General features: G+C 38.2%; 1 protein-coding gene and 2 long non-coding RNA genes across 6 annotated transcripts in view; all 3 read left to right on the forward strand.

Annotated features, from left to right (window-relative positions):
- The first annotated feature begins 177 nt into the window (after positions 1 to 177).
- On the forward strand, positions 178 to 2,398 carry LOC128450201 (uncharacterized). 2 transcript variants are annotated; one of them, XR_008339967.1, is made up of 4 exons: positions 178 to 361; positions 1,134 to 1,223; positions 1,327 to 1,362; positions 2,120 to 2,398. It is a non-coding gene; the product is annotated as an uncharacterized LOC128450201 (long non-coding RNA). The 2 variants fall into 2 exon arrangements; XR_008339968.1 differs by having other exon boundaries at positions 1,150 to 1,223.
- A 3,829-nt stretch (positions 2,399 to 6,227) lies between these two features.
- Positions 6,228 to 6,825, forward strand: LOC128450199 (uncharacterized). The gene is made up of 3 exons (XR_008339965.1): positions 6,228 to 6,315; positions 6,407 to 6,470; positions 6,584 to 6,825. It is a non-coding gene; the product is annotated as an uncharacterized LOC128450199 (long non-coding RNA).
- A 5,614-nt stretch (positions 6,826 to 12,439) lies between these two features.
- LOC128450132 (B-cell receptor CD22) overlaps positions 12,440 to 17,669 on the forward strand; it is a 43,401-nt gene continuing 38,171 nt past the window's right edge. For 2 of the 3 annotated variants that reach the window (XM_053433619.1, XM_053433621.1), the window contains exons 1-4: positions 12,440 to 12,648; positions 13,409 to 13,498; positions 13,596 to 13,970; positions 14,487 to 14,768. In XM_053433619.1, the coding sequence (XP_053289594.1) occupies positions 13,450 to 13,498; positions 13,596 to 13,970; positions 14,487 to 14,768 (706 nt within the window). In that variant the 5' untranslated portion in view covers positions 12,440 to 12,648; positions 13,409 to 13,449. The remainder of the gene's footprint in view (positions 12,649 to 13,408; positions 13,499 to 13,595; positions 13,971 to 14,486; positions 14,769 to 17,669) is intronic. The other variant, XM_053433620.1, reaches the window with a different exon arrangement.

A 17,669-nucleotide genomic window follows, 5' to 3' on the forward strand; every position in this document is an offset into this window, starting at 1 on the left:
CGTTTTCACATTGTTAGATGAAGTTTTAAATAGAGACACTGTGAAGACTATGTCAGCATTAATTCTCCAAATAAATATGTAGTAATGGAAAATGGTCTGTACCTGTGAACAAGACTTCACCACAAACTACAACAAAGGAAGTGGGGTTGAAGTGCATCTGCCAGCAGATACTGTGAGAAGCTGCAAACTCTATCACTGTAATCTGAAAACCTACAAGAAGCTGTTTTCTAGCTTGCATGACAGGGGATGATAATCATTTCTTTTCATCCCCTTTCAAAGTGTGAAAACTTCCTTTTTCTGTAAAGTCTCATTCTCGGAGTGAGGCTGTGTGTGACAGACTGATACAAGTGGGTCCTCTGAGGTAAGAACAAGCTTCTATGGTTATTTATCTCCTCATGAGGTTAATCTACTAGAGTAAAATATACTGTTTCAGAAGTTTTATTTACAGTAAATACACTGATTACAAACAATATGATTTTATTCTTAATAAAATTTATAATAATTTAAAACCCTTTTTCTTCCATTCAGTTGAAATGATTTTTTCCAAATGAAAACTCACATCAGTTTCAGGTGTCGTAGTTCCCTGAAGACTGAGATGAACCCAAAGAACCAGATATGACTTTTTAAACAGTATATTTCAGACTAAAGGTTCAACATTTTAAATGTAATAAAGACACTGTTATGTTTCCAGTCAACATATTTTAAATGTGTTCTGGGGTTTCTTTGAATAAAAGAGATTTGAACAAGTAGCTTGTGTCAAATAAAATTATAACAGAAAACAGAAAACAAACTATATTTTAGTTATTAAAGGAAAAATGAAACGGAACTCGTGGATTAACAAAATAGGTGGCACAAATATTCCATTTCAAAATAATTACATTTAATTTATTTTAATTAATGACAAATTCTGTGTAGAGGTGAGGTGACTTTGTTTATTCAAATCACAAGTTCACAACCATCGTGATATGAGGAACAAAACAAAGACAACAAAAACAAGTCTAATTTTGTCCGTAAAAGAAATGAAATGAGAAAGAAGGAAATTCTGAGACAAAATGAAAAATAAATTTTAACACACATTTTTCAGTAAAAAGAGAAAGTTCTGTGATCTTATGATGTTTTTATCCACTTTTCAGTTTTTATTTGTTTCAGGAATCCAGTTGTCGTCCCACATGAGATGGAGGCTCAGACAGTCACGTGGTTGGTTTTTCTGGCCCTAATAAAACGTAAGGATTTTATTTCTCCACTTTAAAACCATGTTTTGTATTTTTACCAACATTTGCATAATTAGAGATTAACTGACTTCTCCACTTGTGTTTTTACCGACAGATGTTTCTACAAGTGATCCTGGAAATCCTGTTGAATGTATTTAAATTAAAAATTGGAATATTAAAATATACATAAAATAAAAAGCAACCAAGGCTCCTCTGGTTGGAAATATAATGAATAACCAAACGTACATGAAAAATGAACATTTGAACATTAAACGGTGATAAAAACGACAGAATCCATCTTTGAGATCATTTTAGTTGATGTGTATTTCGACTTTTAGGTGTGGTCCATGTCCCAGTCACTAATATTCAGGAGGTGAGATTTATACCACAGTCAGGCACCAGGCGGCAATCTAGACACTTTGGCTTCACTTTTAGTCGATGGTTTGAACTATTCTAGATCAGTTATGACTTTAGAGCAGTTTGGCTAAAGCTTCACTCTTCATAGTTTCCCAGTCAAGTCGGCTACAAAAATCAGAAGAAGAATAAATAAACGAATAAAAACCAGACCTACATGAAATCAGTGAATGAAGAAAGATAAAAGTATGTATCCAGCTCCTGACTCAGTCAGCTGTATGTCCTCGTTCAGGCTGTTTCAGAGACTCAGGGATCTTGTTTCAAAAGCTTTGTCCCCCAACTCTGTCTTAGTACAATAAATCATATCAGCTGGACTGATGAAGAGGAGTTCAGGAGCTTCAGGAGAGGAGCTCCCTTTACCACTGATTGTTACATTTTTTGCTCTGCAGAACTTTTACATTTAAAAGAAACCTATGTAACAATGACTAGAGGGAAGAACAACAATAAAATCATAATGTGCCTTCTTTAAAGAAGATTCTGCTTCCTCTCTACAGACCCGCCCACTGAACCTATACTGTCTATGAGGTCTGAGGTCACAGAAGGTCAGACCATCACCATCAGCTGCTCTGTTGAAAGTTTCCCACAGTCAACTCTCACCTTGATGAGGACCAACAGAAATCAGGCTTTTATAATCGCTGATAATAATAATCATTCACGACCCATCAACTCTCTCTCCCACACGTTTGTTGTGACTTCATCCGACGCTGGCTGGTACGTCTGCCGTGCCCAGAACACTGAGGGCTCAAAGGACAGCAAGAAGAAGGAGTTGGTGGTGAAATGTGAGTGTTTCAGCTGCTGCTTTTTTTCAAACAAAACAGATCAAACTAAAAAATTCCTTAAAAAAAATCTATCTACGCAAGACTAGCTTTTCTCATGTACTTTTCTATTAAGAATTACTTCTGACAGTTGAAACAATAGCACCTGAGAAATGAATGACCTCAAGTAAATGTGTCTATTTGATTAAGTACTGTAGAGTTTAGAAAATATCAATAAACTACCAGATCCTATATAAAGTAATTTCATTTATAAATTATCAATAATAATGATCTAGTAATGTTACGTGGTGCCACTCTGCCACTTAATGAATACTCCTGCTAAACTACTGTGCTGCTTATTTAAATTATGAATTCAGAGCCTATACTTGTAATGAAGTATTTTTGTACTGCGATATTTGTACTTTTACTTAAATCTCTGTAATTCTTCTACTAGAGTAAAATATTATTCTGATGATATGAAGTGACTCGTGACTTTAAGCAGTTATACATTTTCTAATATAATACATTTTGGTTTCATGCAATTTGACAGGTTTGCATGTTATTGTGCTCCCTAGTCCACTATCTCCAAATTTATCTTGATTTACACCCTGATGAAATAAAAAAAACTCATATTATGCTCGTTATTTTCTAATATAAAGACCATTATGTAGGACAGTGGTTGAATGTGACAGTTCTCTGTTTTCTATATTTTTTGGTTAGTGCAGACAGTCCCAACAATTTGAAAGTTCAAGCCAATCCTTGTGTTGAGGTGAATGAAAATGTGTCATTGCGGTGAGGGAAAAAAACAACAAAATCACAATGTGCCTTCTTTAAAGAAGATTCTGCTTCCTCTCTACAGACCCGCCCACTGAACCTAAACTGTCTATGAGGTCTGAGGTCACAGAAGGTCAGACCATCACCGTCAGCTGCACTGTTGAAAGTTTCCCACAGTCAACTCTCACCTTGATGAGGACCAACACATATCAGTCTTTTAAAATCGCTGAAAATAATCTTAATCCAAGACCCATCAACTCTCTCTCCCACACGTTTACTGTGACTTCAGTCGACGCTGGCTGGTACGTCTGCCGTGCCCAGAACACTGAGGGCTCAAAGGACAGCGAGCAGCAGGAGTTGGTGGTGAAATGTGAGTGTTTCAGCTGCTGCTCTTTTTTTCGAACAAAACAGATCAAACAAAAAATTCCAATAAAGAAATATATCTATGCAAAACTAGCTTTTCTCATGTACTTTTCTATAAAGAATTACTTCTGAAAATTGAAACAAAATTGAGAAATGAATGACCTGAAGTAAATGTGTCTATTTGATTAAGTTCTGTGAGCTTAGAAAATATCAATAAACTACCAGACCCTATATAAAGTAATTTAGTCTATAAATTATTAATAATAACGATCCAGTAATATTACGTGGTGCCACTCTGCCACTTAATGAATACTCCTGATAAACTACTGTGCTGCTTATTTAAATTATGAATTCGGGGCCTATACTTGTAATGAAGTATTTTTGTACTGCGATAATTCAACTTTTACTTAAATCTCTGTAATTCTTCAAAAAGAGTCAAATATAATTCTGTTGATATTGAAGCCTTGTGAATTTAATCAGTTATACGTTTTCTTATAGTATAATTTGTGGTGTCATGCAATGAATTGTTTTAAAAGGTTTGCATGTTATTGTGCTCCCTAGTCCACTGTCTCCAAACTTACCCTGATGAAATAAAATACACATATATTATGCGTGGTTATTAATTATTATTAATTGGACAGTGGTTAAATCTGACAGTTCTCTGCTTTCTATATTTTTGGTTACTGCAGACAGTTCCAAACAATCCTGGTGTTGTTGACATTGAGGGAAGAAAAACAATAAAATCATAATGTGCCTTCTTTTAAGAAGATTCTGCTTCCTCTCTACAGACCCGCCCACTGAACCTCTACTATCTATGAGGTCTGAGGTCACAGAAGGTCAGACCATCAACGTCAGTTGCACTGCTGAAAGTTTCCCACAGTCAACTCTCACCTTGATGAGGATCAACACAAATCAGGCATTTATAATCACTGAAAATAATCTGTATTCACGACCCATCAACTCTCTCTACCACATGTTTACTGTGACTTCATCCGACGCTGGCTGGTACTTCTGCCGTGCCCAGAACACTGAGGGCTCAAAGGACAGCAAGCAGCAGGAGTTGGTGGTGAAATGTGAGTGTTTCAGCTGCTGCTTTTTTTTAATCAAACAAATTCCATAAAAAACTATCGTTGCAGAAGAAAATTGTTTTCATGTAATTTTTCAGTGCTCCAGTTTTTTCATAAATGTTTACTTCTGAAGTTGAAACAATAGCACCTGAGAAATTAATGATCTAAAGTAGATAAATCTCTGTCATATAAAGACTTGTGACTTTAAGCAGTTGAAGTTGTTCTTATAATATAATTTGTGTTTAATTGTGTAAAGCAATGTATTGTTATCACAAGTTTGCATGTTAATGTGCTCCTTAGTCCACTGTCTCTAAACCTATCTTGATTTACAACTTGATGAAATACGAAAACATATATTAGTCAGGATTTCTATATTATAAAGAATGTATTGTTTTCACAGGTTTGCAGGTTATTGTGCTCCCTTATTTAAACTAGTCCACTATTTCCAAACTTACCTTCAATTCCAACCTGAAGATAAAAGAAACATATATTATGCATAATCATTCTATTTTATAAAGACCATTACATTGGACAGTGGCTAAATCTGACAGTTCTCTGTTTTCTATATCTTTGGTTACTGCAGACAGTCCCAAACATGTGACTGTTCAAGCCAATCCTGGTCTTGATGTGAAGGAAAATGTGTTGTTGACACTGAGCTGTTCTGCTGAGTCCAACCCACCAGTGAGCTCTGTCACCTGGAGGAAGACGACTGATGGGAGAGAGGAAATCATCCAACAGACTCAGACTCAGACCTTCAGGGTGAATTCAGCCAGTCCCTCTGACAGTGGACTGTACAGCTGTGAAGCCACCAATGACATTGGAAGTGGAAAGTCACAGCCAGCTGAGGTTAAAGTCAGATGTGAGTAGAATGATGCACTTGTGATGGTGAATGGATAAACAAGGAGGATATATTCTACATTACTGTGTATAAAGTAAATACTGATCAGACGTGCTGGTTCCAAAAAGAAGAAAACATTACTCCACAATGTCAAAATATAGAAGTTATTACAGGAACAGTAACCAAACATCAGTGGCTGTAGTTTGTTTCAAAGATAAACTAGTTTCACATTCTTCTCAGTCTGGTTTTAAAGAGCAGCAATAATGTCACTTCACTTGTTGTGTTATTCATGTTTGCTCTTTGATGATGTTCAGAAAATGACGTTGTCTTTTCTCCTGAATTTCCCGGCTAGTTTCTCCAAAACTCACACACATCACGGAGTCGGCAGAGAAGCAGGAGCCTGACGGGAGGAGCTCCGTGATGCTGAGCTGCTTCAGTCACATCTTTCCCCCAGTCCAACACTACTCATGGTACAGGAAGAGTCAGGGAGAGGAACAGGATGAAATTGTGTCCGAGCATCAAAACCACACAGTGTACTCAAACCAGTCAGGAGTCTACTACTGCGTCGCACAAAATGAAGTAGATCAAAGTTTGTCTGATCCCGTCCATCTGTTTGAACGTGAGTGGATTTCAAGGTCTTATAACTGTGTGTTTTATTGCTCAGGAGACATGTGGGACGTTTATATCAGATCATGATTTATTGTTGTCTGTCCATACCTCCTATGTCCTATGTCCTTCGCACAAACACACTGATGTGGCTGCCAAAGGTCAAAGGTCAAGCTCTATTTGATGCTCTCTCTTCCAACCACAGGAAACTCTCTGCACATCCTGATGTTCATCGTTCCTGCTCTACTTGTCCTGATGATCATCATTTTAATCGTCGTAGTTTTAAGGTGAATGAATAACAAGTGCATTTGATTAAATAAACACATTTCAGAGATGGTCTGGCATGTGTAACCACATCATGTCCCTCTATGTTTTCAGACTCAGGAAGAAGAAATCTATTCAACAAGGAACAACAAACACCAAATCCCCTTCTGGATTTTTGGTAATGACACATTTGTTTTAGCCATTCTACTTCTCTATTGAAAACCTCCGGACAGAAGTGACATATCCTGTGTGTGTGTGTCTGTGTGTGTATGTGTGTTAACATAATTTAAGGGTTGGTGTAATGGTACCAGGAGGAGGAGCCTGACAAATGAGAATGTCTCTGTGGAGCCTTTCAGGAGCAGAGACGACCTCTTGACAGAGCAGTGTCCGCGTCCAGATGCCCAACGACACCAGCCTCTTCCAGACAGCACGTAAGACCACACCCACTCAACACACTGTCCCCACCCAGGACAAGGAACACTGTGTGGGACAGAGTCAGACATGGACTGCTGCTCATGCTGGAGTCAAAGCATCCATTTATTTTCGAGATCCTTTGACATAAACAGCACAATGAAAGTCTGCCCTGTTATTTATAATAGTCTTTCACTCTGTATGCATATGTTTATTCTTAAAGACCTTTTATATTCCACAGGCCTCCAACCGACATCAACCTTGTTTACAGCCTTTTGAATCTGCCCCAGGTGAGTCCCGGGTTAAGACAACACTGTGAGATCAGAGCTCGTTCACGTGAAGCAGCCGGTCAGGAACAACCAAGAGACAGTGTTCAAAAACCAAGTTGAAAAGAGAGTACGATGAAGCCTGTCCTGCTCTTGGGTTCACAGTCAATGTGGTAGGACATGAGGACAGACCAGTGTGTATTTTATGTCTGAAAACTCTATGAGAACCAACAAATTAAGAAGACACTTAGAAACATTACAACTCAGTCACATGCATGTGTTCTTTTTGGTTGAGCTTTATCATCTTTGTATTAAAGTGATTATAATATAATTGAATACATTTTTTCTCTATTATTGAAAAAGTACAGACTGATGGAGGGATGTAGAGATAAATGTCACCTCAAGTACATCAATTAGGTTAAATTTTAGCAAAGTTATGGCACTTTTTATTTTTAAAGGGACAAATGTCACAAAAAGTTGTTTGAAAAAAAATTTTTGCACATCAGAAATTCCTGAAAGTAATGTGGATTTAATATTCATGTGTATTTTATGTAAATACACATGTTAAACTTGGCCCATTTTGTTGGGGTGGGTGAACGGGTGGGTCATGACAGAACCACTGGATTAAGCAGAGTACAGATATACGATTCAGGATATTTAAGCCTCTGCTTCACCACTTCTGACCTGTTACGGCTATAAAACTAATAATTCTTCTAAATACTCTAAATTATGTCATAGTTTCAATAATATGTTATCAAATATGTTTTAATGGTGATATTATAAAACCTCTGAAGTCCCAAAATCTGTTATTTCTTTTGTTTTGAGAACACACAATGCAAGGATCTGAAACAAGACAACAACATGTGCACATTAGATACAAAAATTTGGAATAAATAATCTATCAGGATATCTACAACCCCTCAAATTGACCATGTAGAGCTGCTGCCTTCCATCTTCTATCATCAGTATTAATCTGGCTCTACATGCAGATGTGTCTTTTACTGTTCAAGCTGTTGCTTTTCCCTCCTTGTTCTTCCATATCCTGCCCTCACTGTTTGCCCTGTCAGTAGCTGTCTATCAGTGCACTTATATCTCAGTATACTGGGGCCAGTGATGAAAAGACAACCTGTACAGCATCCATTTTAGAGCATGAATGAAGAGATTCAGTTGCTGCTGGATAATCATGGGGTTAGAGGAAACACAAATCGTCAGGAGATGAAACCTCCCCTTCACCCATTTATTCTGTGCAACGAACAAAACAATTAAATCAAGGAAAACGTCTGTAAGTCCTAAAGAATCAGATGTGAGTCTTGTTCGAATTTTACTGTGCATTAAATCCAGAATTTCTCAATAATCTATAAACCATCTCGGCTCTCATCCTAGAATGAACCAGAGAGCCTGCAGGACTATGATGAAATTGGTAATGCAACTGCACGTGCACCAACATCTCCAAATCTATTGGACGACCACACCAGTGAAGGTGAAGTGGAGCTGAACTTTCCACAGGTGAGATTCACAGCGACGCCCCGACGTCAGACGACCAACAGAGACTCCAGCAGCTCACACCAAGATGAGAGTCTTTACTCTAACGTCAGGATTTGACCCGAGATGTTCTCGTCCTGCTTTTTACAGCTACCTCGGGCCTGAGGAAGTTTATATTCACAATAAGTCATCACAGAGAGTCTGAAGAGTTCATGAGTTGAGCAAAATAGGTCGTAGCCGTAAATCTACAGTAATGTAAGCTGGTAAACAAACCTTATGCAGCTACAATAAAAACCTGCGTGTTGCCATTAGGAGTATTTTAAAACTAGTTAGCAAGAAGGCACAGAAGTTACATTAATGAGCTAAAATATAATATATAAATATTTAAAAGTGTTAATTCTATTGTACTTCTGTCCGTCCTGGGAGAGGGATCCCTCACATGTGGCTCTCTCTGAGGTTTCCATGTATTTTTACCCTGTAAAAGGTTTTTTTAGTAGTTTTTCTTTACTCTTGCCGAGGGTTAAGGACAGAGGATGTCACACCCTGTTAAAGCCCTATGAGACGAATTTTAATTTGTGAATATGGGCTATACAAATAAAATTTGATTGATTGATTGATTGATTAATTAAAGGTAAAACAGTGAACATAGCAATATGTGAGGGATAAATGGTTAAAATCCTTATTTTGCTACTTTAAATGTAAATAATGTGAGTATAAAATGATTGTATTAATAACTTTTTATATAATCTATATATATAAATGACATGCAGTTAGATAAGAAATGCTGAGAATCACTGCTGAATGTTTTTTTTTGTGCCCTCCAGTGTTGTGAACTTAATCCAAACCCACACACATGAAATGTTAATATCCTGTAGCTCAAAATAAAATGAAATATGTTGGAACAAATGATGAACTTTAAGGTTTATTGACATTATTGTGGGATTTGTGAACATGTCACAGTGTGAAAGAGTTTCTGAAGAATGCATGTACACACAAAATGCATTGTGTCATGAAATGGACATTATCTTGTGATGCATTTCTATTAACGGACCATGTAAACCTTTCATTTACTTGAATTAAGTAATAACTAAAGTAAAATCAAGTATATGATTATAACCTTGTGGCAGTGGTGCTTGCCACGGGGCTCTCCAACACACAGCCAGAAACGAACATGTTGCTTTTCCACATCTTTATTCTCACCACACATGTGTACAAACAAATACTTAAATCCAAAACAACGTTACAAGCTTTCCAGCTTTTGTCCAGCGTCTCTCAGGTTCCTCCTTCTCTGAGTCTGAGCGCCATGAGGCAGTGAAGAAGCTGCCTTTTAAAGTGTGAGGATCATCAGCTAACTGCTCTCACCTGCACTGATTGATCCTCTGTGGTGCAGGTGAGGGTGCTCTCCCCGCCCCCCCACCTCTGAAAACCTGAACTTAAACTCTTGAGCATCCAAAGTAAAAAAGTACAAATTCTGAGACATTAAGATATTATTAGATACGTTATTACATTTTCATAAAGATGCATCAATGAGTAAGTATTTTAGTTGCCATGGAGCCAGGGCCGTAGCCGGAGGGCAGTACCCCCCGATCTAAATATACATATTTAAGATGTTTGGAGATCAGCTATTGGTTAACAGTAGCTTCAAAATGATGTCAGTGGACAATAGCATAAATGACTTAACATTGTGTTTGAGTTTTCATCATTTTGTATTTAAACTATAGAAACGTGTCTCAAACAGTGCATCCACATAAGCAAAATGTGTTATACACAGTAAATACCATATTATTTTGATAACTCTGCTAGGTGTGTATTTATCTTGAGCCTTTAAATTCCATTCTAATTGGCAAAGAACATATTTTTATTACATTGTATGAACAGGATCAGAACAGTCTTTGTATTCAACACCACAGTTATATAATACTGATTATGTCCCTGGTGGACTAGTGGCAGAAACTTGGACTATGGGCAGAAAAAGTCTCTGGTTCGTCTCTGGTTCGACTCCACGGAGAAACAACAAAAAGACGAACCTGGATTTATCTGTCCAAAAATCCAAGAGGATTCTCCCTACCCTGTCTAGTGCCCCTGAGCAAGGCACCTTACTCCCCCAACATCTGCTCCCTGTGCGCCGTACATGGATGCTCACTGCTCTGTGTGTCCTGCACCAGATCGGTCAAAAGCAGAAGTGTGTCTCTGCATGTGTTTGGGACAAATAAATGTATCTTAATCTTAATCTAATCTTAACAGTGGGAACACTGGTCCTTCTCTCTCATCATCAACGCCTTTCTGTCTTTCTCTCTTGGGCTTGACTTCAGCCTCTTGTTCCTTCCCAAAGGAAAGTGTATCTGAAGAAAACAATACACTTTATTTGAAAGGAAAAGAAAGACAATTTATTGATTAAGTCTCATTAAAAATTACAAGTTTGGAACTCTGATTAATAATTATATAAATAACTATAACTGAAATGAACACATAAGTAGTTAGCAAAGTTGAAGGAGATAGAATTCTTGTGTAGAGGTTGGCAAAAGTGACACTTATACAACATTAACGAAGACAACCATTTTTTGAAGAAAAATATTTACCATGAAGATAATAAAAGTAAAAAAACACAAACTACTAAATGTTTACTTACTAAATACAGATGTGTACATGGGAATTTGTGTGCATGTGTGTGTGTGTGTGTGTGTGTTTATGTGTGTGCGTGAGTGAGTGTGCTTTCAAAATGGCGGCTGGCCATTATGAAGAAAAAGAATCACTGTTGTTTACACCATGTGGCTGAGATCACGTGTGTGTTCTGCTGTGCGATGTAGCTTGTGCGTCGCTGCCTAAGAAGGTTTTAGCAGTCTGCTGCAGGCAGGCCTGCTGGAGGGTTGGTAGAGCTTGGCTAGGGAGGAAGTTTCCCTAGCTTGGTGAGCTGGAGAGCTACGCCTCTCCTCCATCGAAGTTTATCAGAACGAGAGGTGAGCTGGAGAGCTACACTTCTCCTCTCAGAGAGTTGAGCAGAAAGAGAATTAGGAGAGGTGGAACTGGGCTTGTGATACGCTGGCGACCTCTCAAAGCCAGAGTCAGCTGGGGATTGGCTCCTTCCTCACGCAACCCTCAAATGTCCACCAGTGTCACCAGTCTGCCTGGTGACCTCATGGGTCATGGGGCCCAGAGTGACCTATAGCGGTTGAAAGTTGTGTCCAAGGTCAGTTTTCACACCTTCAGCTGTATATATATATTTATATATATATATATATTTTATTTCATATTTTACATTTTTGATATTCTATTTTATTCAAATTTTGTTTTAGTTTTTTTAAATCTTGAGCATTGTTAGAAGAGAGCCTGTGACTCAAGCATTTCATTGCTAGCGGCTGCTTAATTGTTATCTCTCTGCATTTGATGATAAAACTCTTGAATCCCTTGAGTCTTGAATCTCTAGGTGTGAAGTTGAAGCACCCTGGGAGACTAAGTTCTGGAGGCTCTCCTTCGTCTCCAGAACAAATGAACATGTGGTCAGATTTTTACTAAACATGTAGGCTGAGCTGTAGTTCACAAATACTAGGTCCCAACAATATTATTATTATTATTTAACATTTTAGTTCAGGTTTCCTCTAAGTTGATGATTTATCATTACTACTGCAAAGACCGTTATGCCAGCCGCTCCTTCACCACCATGCTGCAAGCTCTGAACGGCGCCATTGATGAAATGGCGGCCGAGGCCGTGAATATCTTAGCTGCAGCTCTCGGGGGGGGGATGCTTTTCTCTGTGTGCGATGTTTCCTGTTTACTTGTTGTTCACCTGCACTTTTATGTTTATTCAACTCTCCACAAACCCTTTTGATACGTTTTCACATTGTTAGATGAAGTTTTAAATAGAGACAAATGGAGTAAATACTATGTGAGCAAGAATTCTCCAAATAAATATGAAGTAATGAAAACTGCTCTGTGTCTAGGAACAAGACTTCACCACAAAAAATGACAAAAATAGGAAGTGGGGGGGAAGTGCATCTGCGTGCAGATACTGTGAGAAGCTTAAAACTCTATCACCGTAATCATAACACCTACAAGAAGCTGTTTTCTAGCTTGCCTGACAGGGGATGATGATCATTTTTTTACATCCCCTTTCAAGGTGTAGAAACTTCCTTTTTCTGTAAAGTCTCATTCTCGGAGTGAGGCTGTGTGTGACAGACTGATACAAGTGGGTCCTCTGAGGTAAGAACAAGCTTCTATGGTTATTTATCTCCTCATGATGTTAATCTACTAAAGTAAAATATAGTGTTTCAGAAGTTTTATTTACACTATATATACTGATTACAAACAATATGATTTCTTTCTTAATAAAATTCATAATAATTTAAAACCCCTTTTCTTCTATTCAGTTGAAAAACTTGTATCCAAATGAAAATTCAAACATCAGTTTCAGATGTTGTAGTTCCCTGAAGACTGAGATGAACCCAAAGAACCAGATATGACTTTTTAAACTGTTTATTTCAGATTTGAAGGTTCACAAATTAAAATGTAATTAAGACACTGTTATGTTTCAAGTCAACATATTTTAAATGTGTTCTGAGGTTTCTTTGAATGAAAGTGATTTGATCAAGTAGTTAATGTCAAATAAAGTAAAATATAAAACACAAAACAAACAATATTTTTGTTATTCAAGGAAAAAAGAAACTGAACTCTGAGATTAACAAAAACATGTGGCATAAATATTCCTTTTCTAAATTTATTAAATTCAAATTCGTTTGATAAAAAACAAATTCTCTGTAGAGGTGAGGTGACTTTTGTGTTTTCAAACCACAACTTCACAACCATTTTGACATGAGGAACAAAACAAAGACACTCTGTCAGTACAAGAAATGAAAAGAGGAAGATGGAAATTCTGACACAAGCTGAAAAATTACTTTGATCACACGTTTTACAGTAAAAGAATAAGTTCTGTGATCTTATGAAGTTTTTATCCACTTTTCAGTTTTTATTATTTTCAGAAATCCAGTTGTAGTCCCACATGAGATGGAGGCTCAGACAGTCAAGTGGTTGGTTTTTCTGGCCCTAATAAAACGTAAGGATTTTATTTCTCCACTTTTAAAATAATATTTTTTTTCCAACATTTGCATTAAAGATTAATCGATTATCTCCACTTGTGTTTTCACCGACAGATGTTTCTACAAGTCCCTTTAAACTAGAACCTGGTGGGCTGCTGGCTACTGAGGGATCCTGTGTTGAAATTAAATGCCAAGTCACAAGAGATGTCGATGATCATGATGCATACTGGTTTTGGATGAAAGACTATACATCCACTGTCATTTACAGCACAAACACCGTGACACGTCCGGTCAGTCCTGACTTTGCAAACAGAGTGAATTACATTGGTTCTCCATCTTCAAGTTGGCAGAATGCTAACTCTGCCGGGCCGAAGCCACTGTGCAATATTTTGATCTGTGACCTGAGAAGAAGTGACAGCGGAAAGTATTCTTTGAGATTCGAAGGGAGGGAGCAATGGTCATCTGAAGAAGTTACCCTCAGTGTTGAAGGTATGTTTTAATAAAAATCTGAATTTATAATACATTTCATAATATACATAACATTACATTTAGTGGACAAATGTGTCCTTCATGCCTCGAGCAAGGAAATGTACTAATTAATCAAATGTACATGAAAATGAACATTTGAACATACAACAGTGATAAAAACTATACAATCCATCTTTGAGATCATTTTAGTTGATGTGTATTTTGACTCTTTAGTTTGCTCCATGTCCCATTCACTGAGATTCAGGAGGTGAGATATATACTGCAGTCAGGCACCAGGTGGCGATCTACACACTTTGACCTCACTTTTCGTCGATGGTTTGAACTCTTCTAGATCAGTTATGACTCTAGAGCAGTTTGGCTTTAGCTTGACTCCACATAGTTTCCCAGTCAAGTCGGCTTCACCTTTAAAAATCAACCCTTCTATTAAAATAATGTTTTCTTAGTGACACCTCCGCAATTTGTATTTAGCTGTTGTGTAGACACATCATCACATTTCTCTTGCTTTCATATTCTCAGTAAACCGATGCCCGCTCACTTTTGAGGGACCAGCTGCTGTGGTGGAGTCCGACGTGGTCACACTCACATGCTCCACTTCAAGTTCATGTCCTTCACACCCTCAGATTCAAGATGTGACTCAGATCGACCGGACACAGGTCACAGGCTATCATCAGGATAAGGAGAGAACCACCACCTTCAGCTTTACAGCCAGCAGGGAGGATGATGGGAGAGAGTTTTCATGCCAAACACAGGACAACACGGACAAATATTTGATCAGGAATATTAAAGTCACTGTTAAATGTAAGTTGATGAATTCATTTTATTGATGTTCTGTTTTTTAGGTAATACACCCTGCTGTTATGATTATTATTCTAAGAAGGCTGCTGGTTTGAATCCCAACTTTGCTGTGATCTTTCTGTTAAGTTTGTATGTTCTCCCAGTCTACATGAGTTCTCTCCCAGTACTCCAGCTTCGCACCACAGTCCAAAGACATGCAGATTAGGATGAAGTTCATTGGAAACTCTAAATTGTGTGAATGGATGTTTGTCTCTGGATGTCGTCCCTGTGATACGCTGGCGACCTCTCAGAGCCAGAGTCAGCTGGGGATTGGCTCCATCCTCCCACAACCCTCAAATGTCCACCAGTGTCACCAGGCTGCTCTGTATGAATCCATATCAACTTGTGGCGTGTCTGTGATTTTCAGTTATTTTACCTCTTTCACATTTTTGTATTGATTTAATAAATGAACTAATATCTTCTGCATAGTATTCACAATGTTACATTCTTAGTGGAGCGTCACTCACATAGCAGGTTTCTTGGTCCAGATTTGTCCTGGGCCACGAGAAGACCAGAAGTGATGGATCATTGAAAATTAATCATGCAACGTCTCAAACCTCATTTATTTGAAGAAAAACTATAAAATCATAATGGGCCTTCTTTAAAGAAGATTCTGCTTCCTCTCTACAGACCCACCCACTGAACCTAAACTGTCTATGAGGTCTGATGTCAAAGAAGGTCAGACCATCACCGTCAACTGCACTGCTGAAAGTTTCCCACAGTCAACTCTCACCTTGATGAAGATCAACACAAATCATCAGTCTTTACTAATCACTGAAAATAATATTTATTCACGACCCATCAACTCTCTCTCCCACACGTTTACTGTGACTTCATCCGACGCTGGCTGGTACTTCTGCCGTGCCCAGAACACTGAGGGCTTAAAGGACAGCAAGCAGCAGGAGTTGGTGGTGAAATGTGAGTGTTTCAGCTCCGGCTTTTTTTTCAACCGAACAGATCAAACCAAAACTTTCCTAGTATTTTTGTGACTTTGAGTTGTAAGTGATTTTTCTTTCTGTTAGTGATATATACAGAAATCCGGAGTGGTTATACTGTGGTCTATAAGTGTTCTTAGGCAGACACAAGAGGCACTTGTCTATTGTGTTGTGTTGGTTCTTTGTTGTCCCTAGAAGTTCAGATGCACTTGTCCAATATTATTTGAACCTCAGCATTTGGGGTATATTTTTGTTATATTTTTTCAGAGAGTTGAAATATATTCTGAAGAGAAATTTTTTGGGGTTGTTTTGTGTCTGTATAGGCCGACCATAAAAAGCACGGGTGACCCTAACTTTTACTGGAGTTACAGTCATTAAAGCAACATTTCTTTGAACTGAAAACGTCTATTTCAACATGACTAAAGTGACCTGTTGTCGTAACTTGATTTATTTAAATAGCACTTCTCAGAACAACGTAACAAAGTGCTTCCAAAAAACTAAATGTAAAAGCACATCGAAACATGAATTTGAATTAAAACAATAATTACACGTCTGTCATTCAAGAATAAATAAAAGAATAGAAACCAGACCTAAGTAAAATCAGTGAATGAGGAAAGATGAAAGTATGTGTTCAGCTCCTGACTCAGTCTGCTGTATGTCCTCGTTCAGGATGTTTCAGAGCCTCAGGGATCTTGATTCAAAAGCTTTGTCCCCCAACTTTGTCATCATGTTTTGATTTAATTTTAATTTTGAACAAAATCTTCTGCGTAGAATTCACAATATTACATTCTTAGTGGACCGTCACTCACATAGCAAGTGTCTTGGTCCAGATTTGTCCTGGGCCAGGAGAAGACCAGAAGTGATGGATCATTTCCTGAAGTGGCCCACATCCGTGTGCTATCTGGGTTGTGAATTAACCTGAAAGAATCTTCTGTTTCAGATTCACCTGTTGTTGAGATAAAGGTCATTTCACTTGGGTCCTTTTTCCAGATAAGCCGAGGAAGACGAGCATTTCTGTCAGTGGCTCTTCTGATAACCAAGTGAAAGTTGGTGGTTCTCTCACGTTAACCTGTGACACTGATGCCAATCCTGCCCCGACGACTTACTCCTGGTCCCGCAGCAGAAATCAACAAACTGACTCTTGGTTGAAGAACACAAACAGACGAGAGCTGAGTTTAACAATACAAAGAGCAGATGAAGCTTGTTACAGATGCAGCTCCTCAAACCTCATTGGTGGAGGGGATGAGAGTCAACCAGTGTGCATACAAGTACTGTGTAAGTACTATGATGTTTCCAGTGACTTTCACGTGAATTCAAATACTTTGGTCATCTGCTTCCAGCTTGTGTGTGAAATGTCAGCCTCTGCTCTCGTTTAAATTACTGTAATGAGGGGGCGTGACCGGTTAGCCACTAGGTGAACATGATGCAGTTATGGTGTGTTTTTGAAGCACGGGAAAATCTGCTGACCAGGAGTTTATGAGCTTCAGGAGAGGAGCTCCCTTTACCACTGATTGTTGGATTTTTTATCTCTGTAGAACCTTTACATTTTCGAAAAAAGCAATGTGACACAGACCAGAGGGAAGAAAAACAATAAAATCATAATGTGCCTTCTTTAAAGAAGATTCTGCTTCCTCTCTACAGACCCGCCCACTGAACCTAAACTGTCTATGAGGTCTGATGTCACAGAAGGTCAGACCATCACCGCCAGCTGCACTGTTGAAAGTTTCCCGAAGTCAACTCTCACCTTGATGAGGATCAACACAAATAATCAGGCTGAAATAATCACTGAAAATAATCTTTATTCACGACCCATCAACTCTCTCTCCCACACGTTTGCTGTGACTTCATCCGACTCTGGCTGGTACTTCTGCCGTGCCCAGAACACTGAGGGCTCAAAGGACAGCGAGAAGAAGTTGGTGGTGAAATGTGA

The sequence above is a fragment of the Pleuronectes platessa genome, chromosome 10, assembly GCF_947347685.1.
Source record: "Pleuronectes platessa chromosome 10, fPlePla1.1, whole genome shotgun sequence".
NCBI lineage: Eukaryota > Metazoa > Chordata > Actinopteri > Pleuronectiformes > Pleuronectidae > Pleuronectes > Pleuronectes platessa.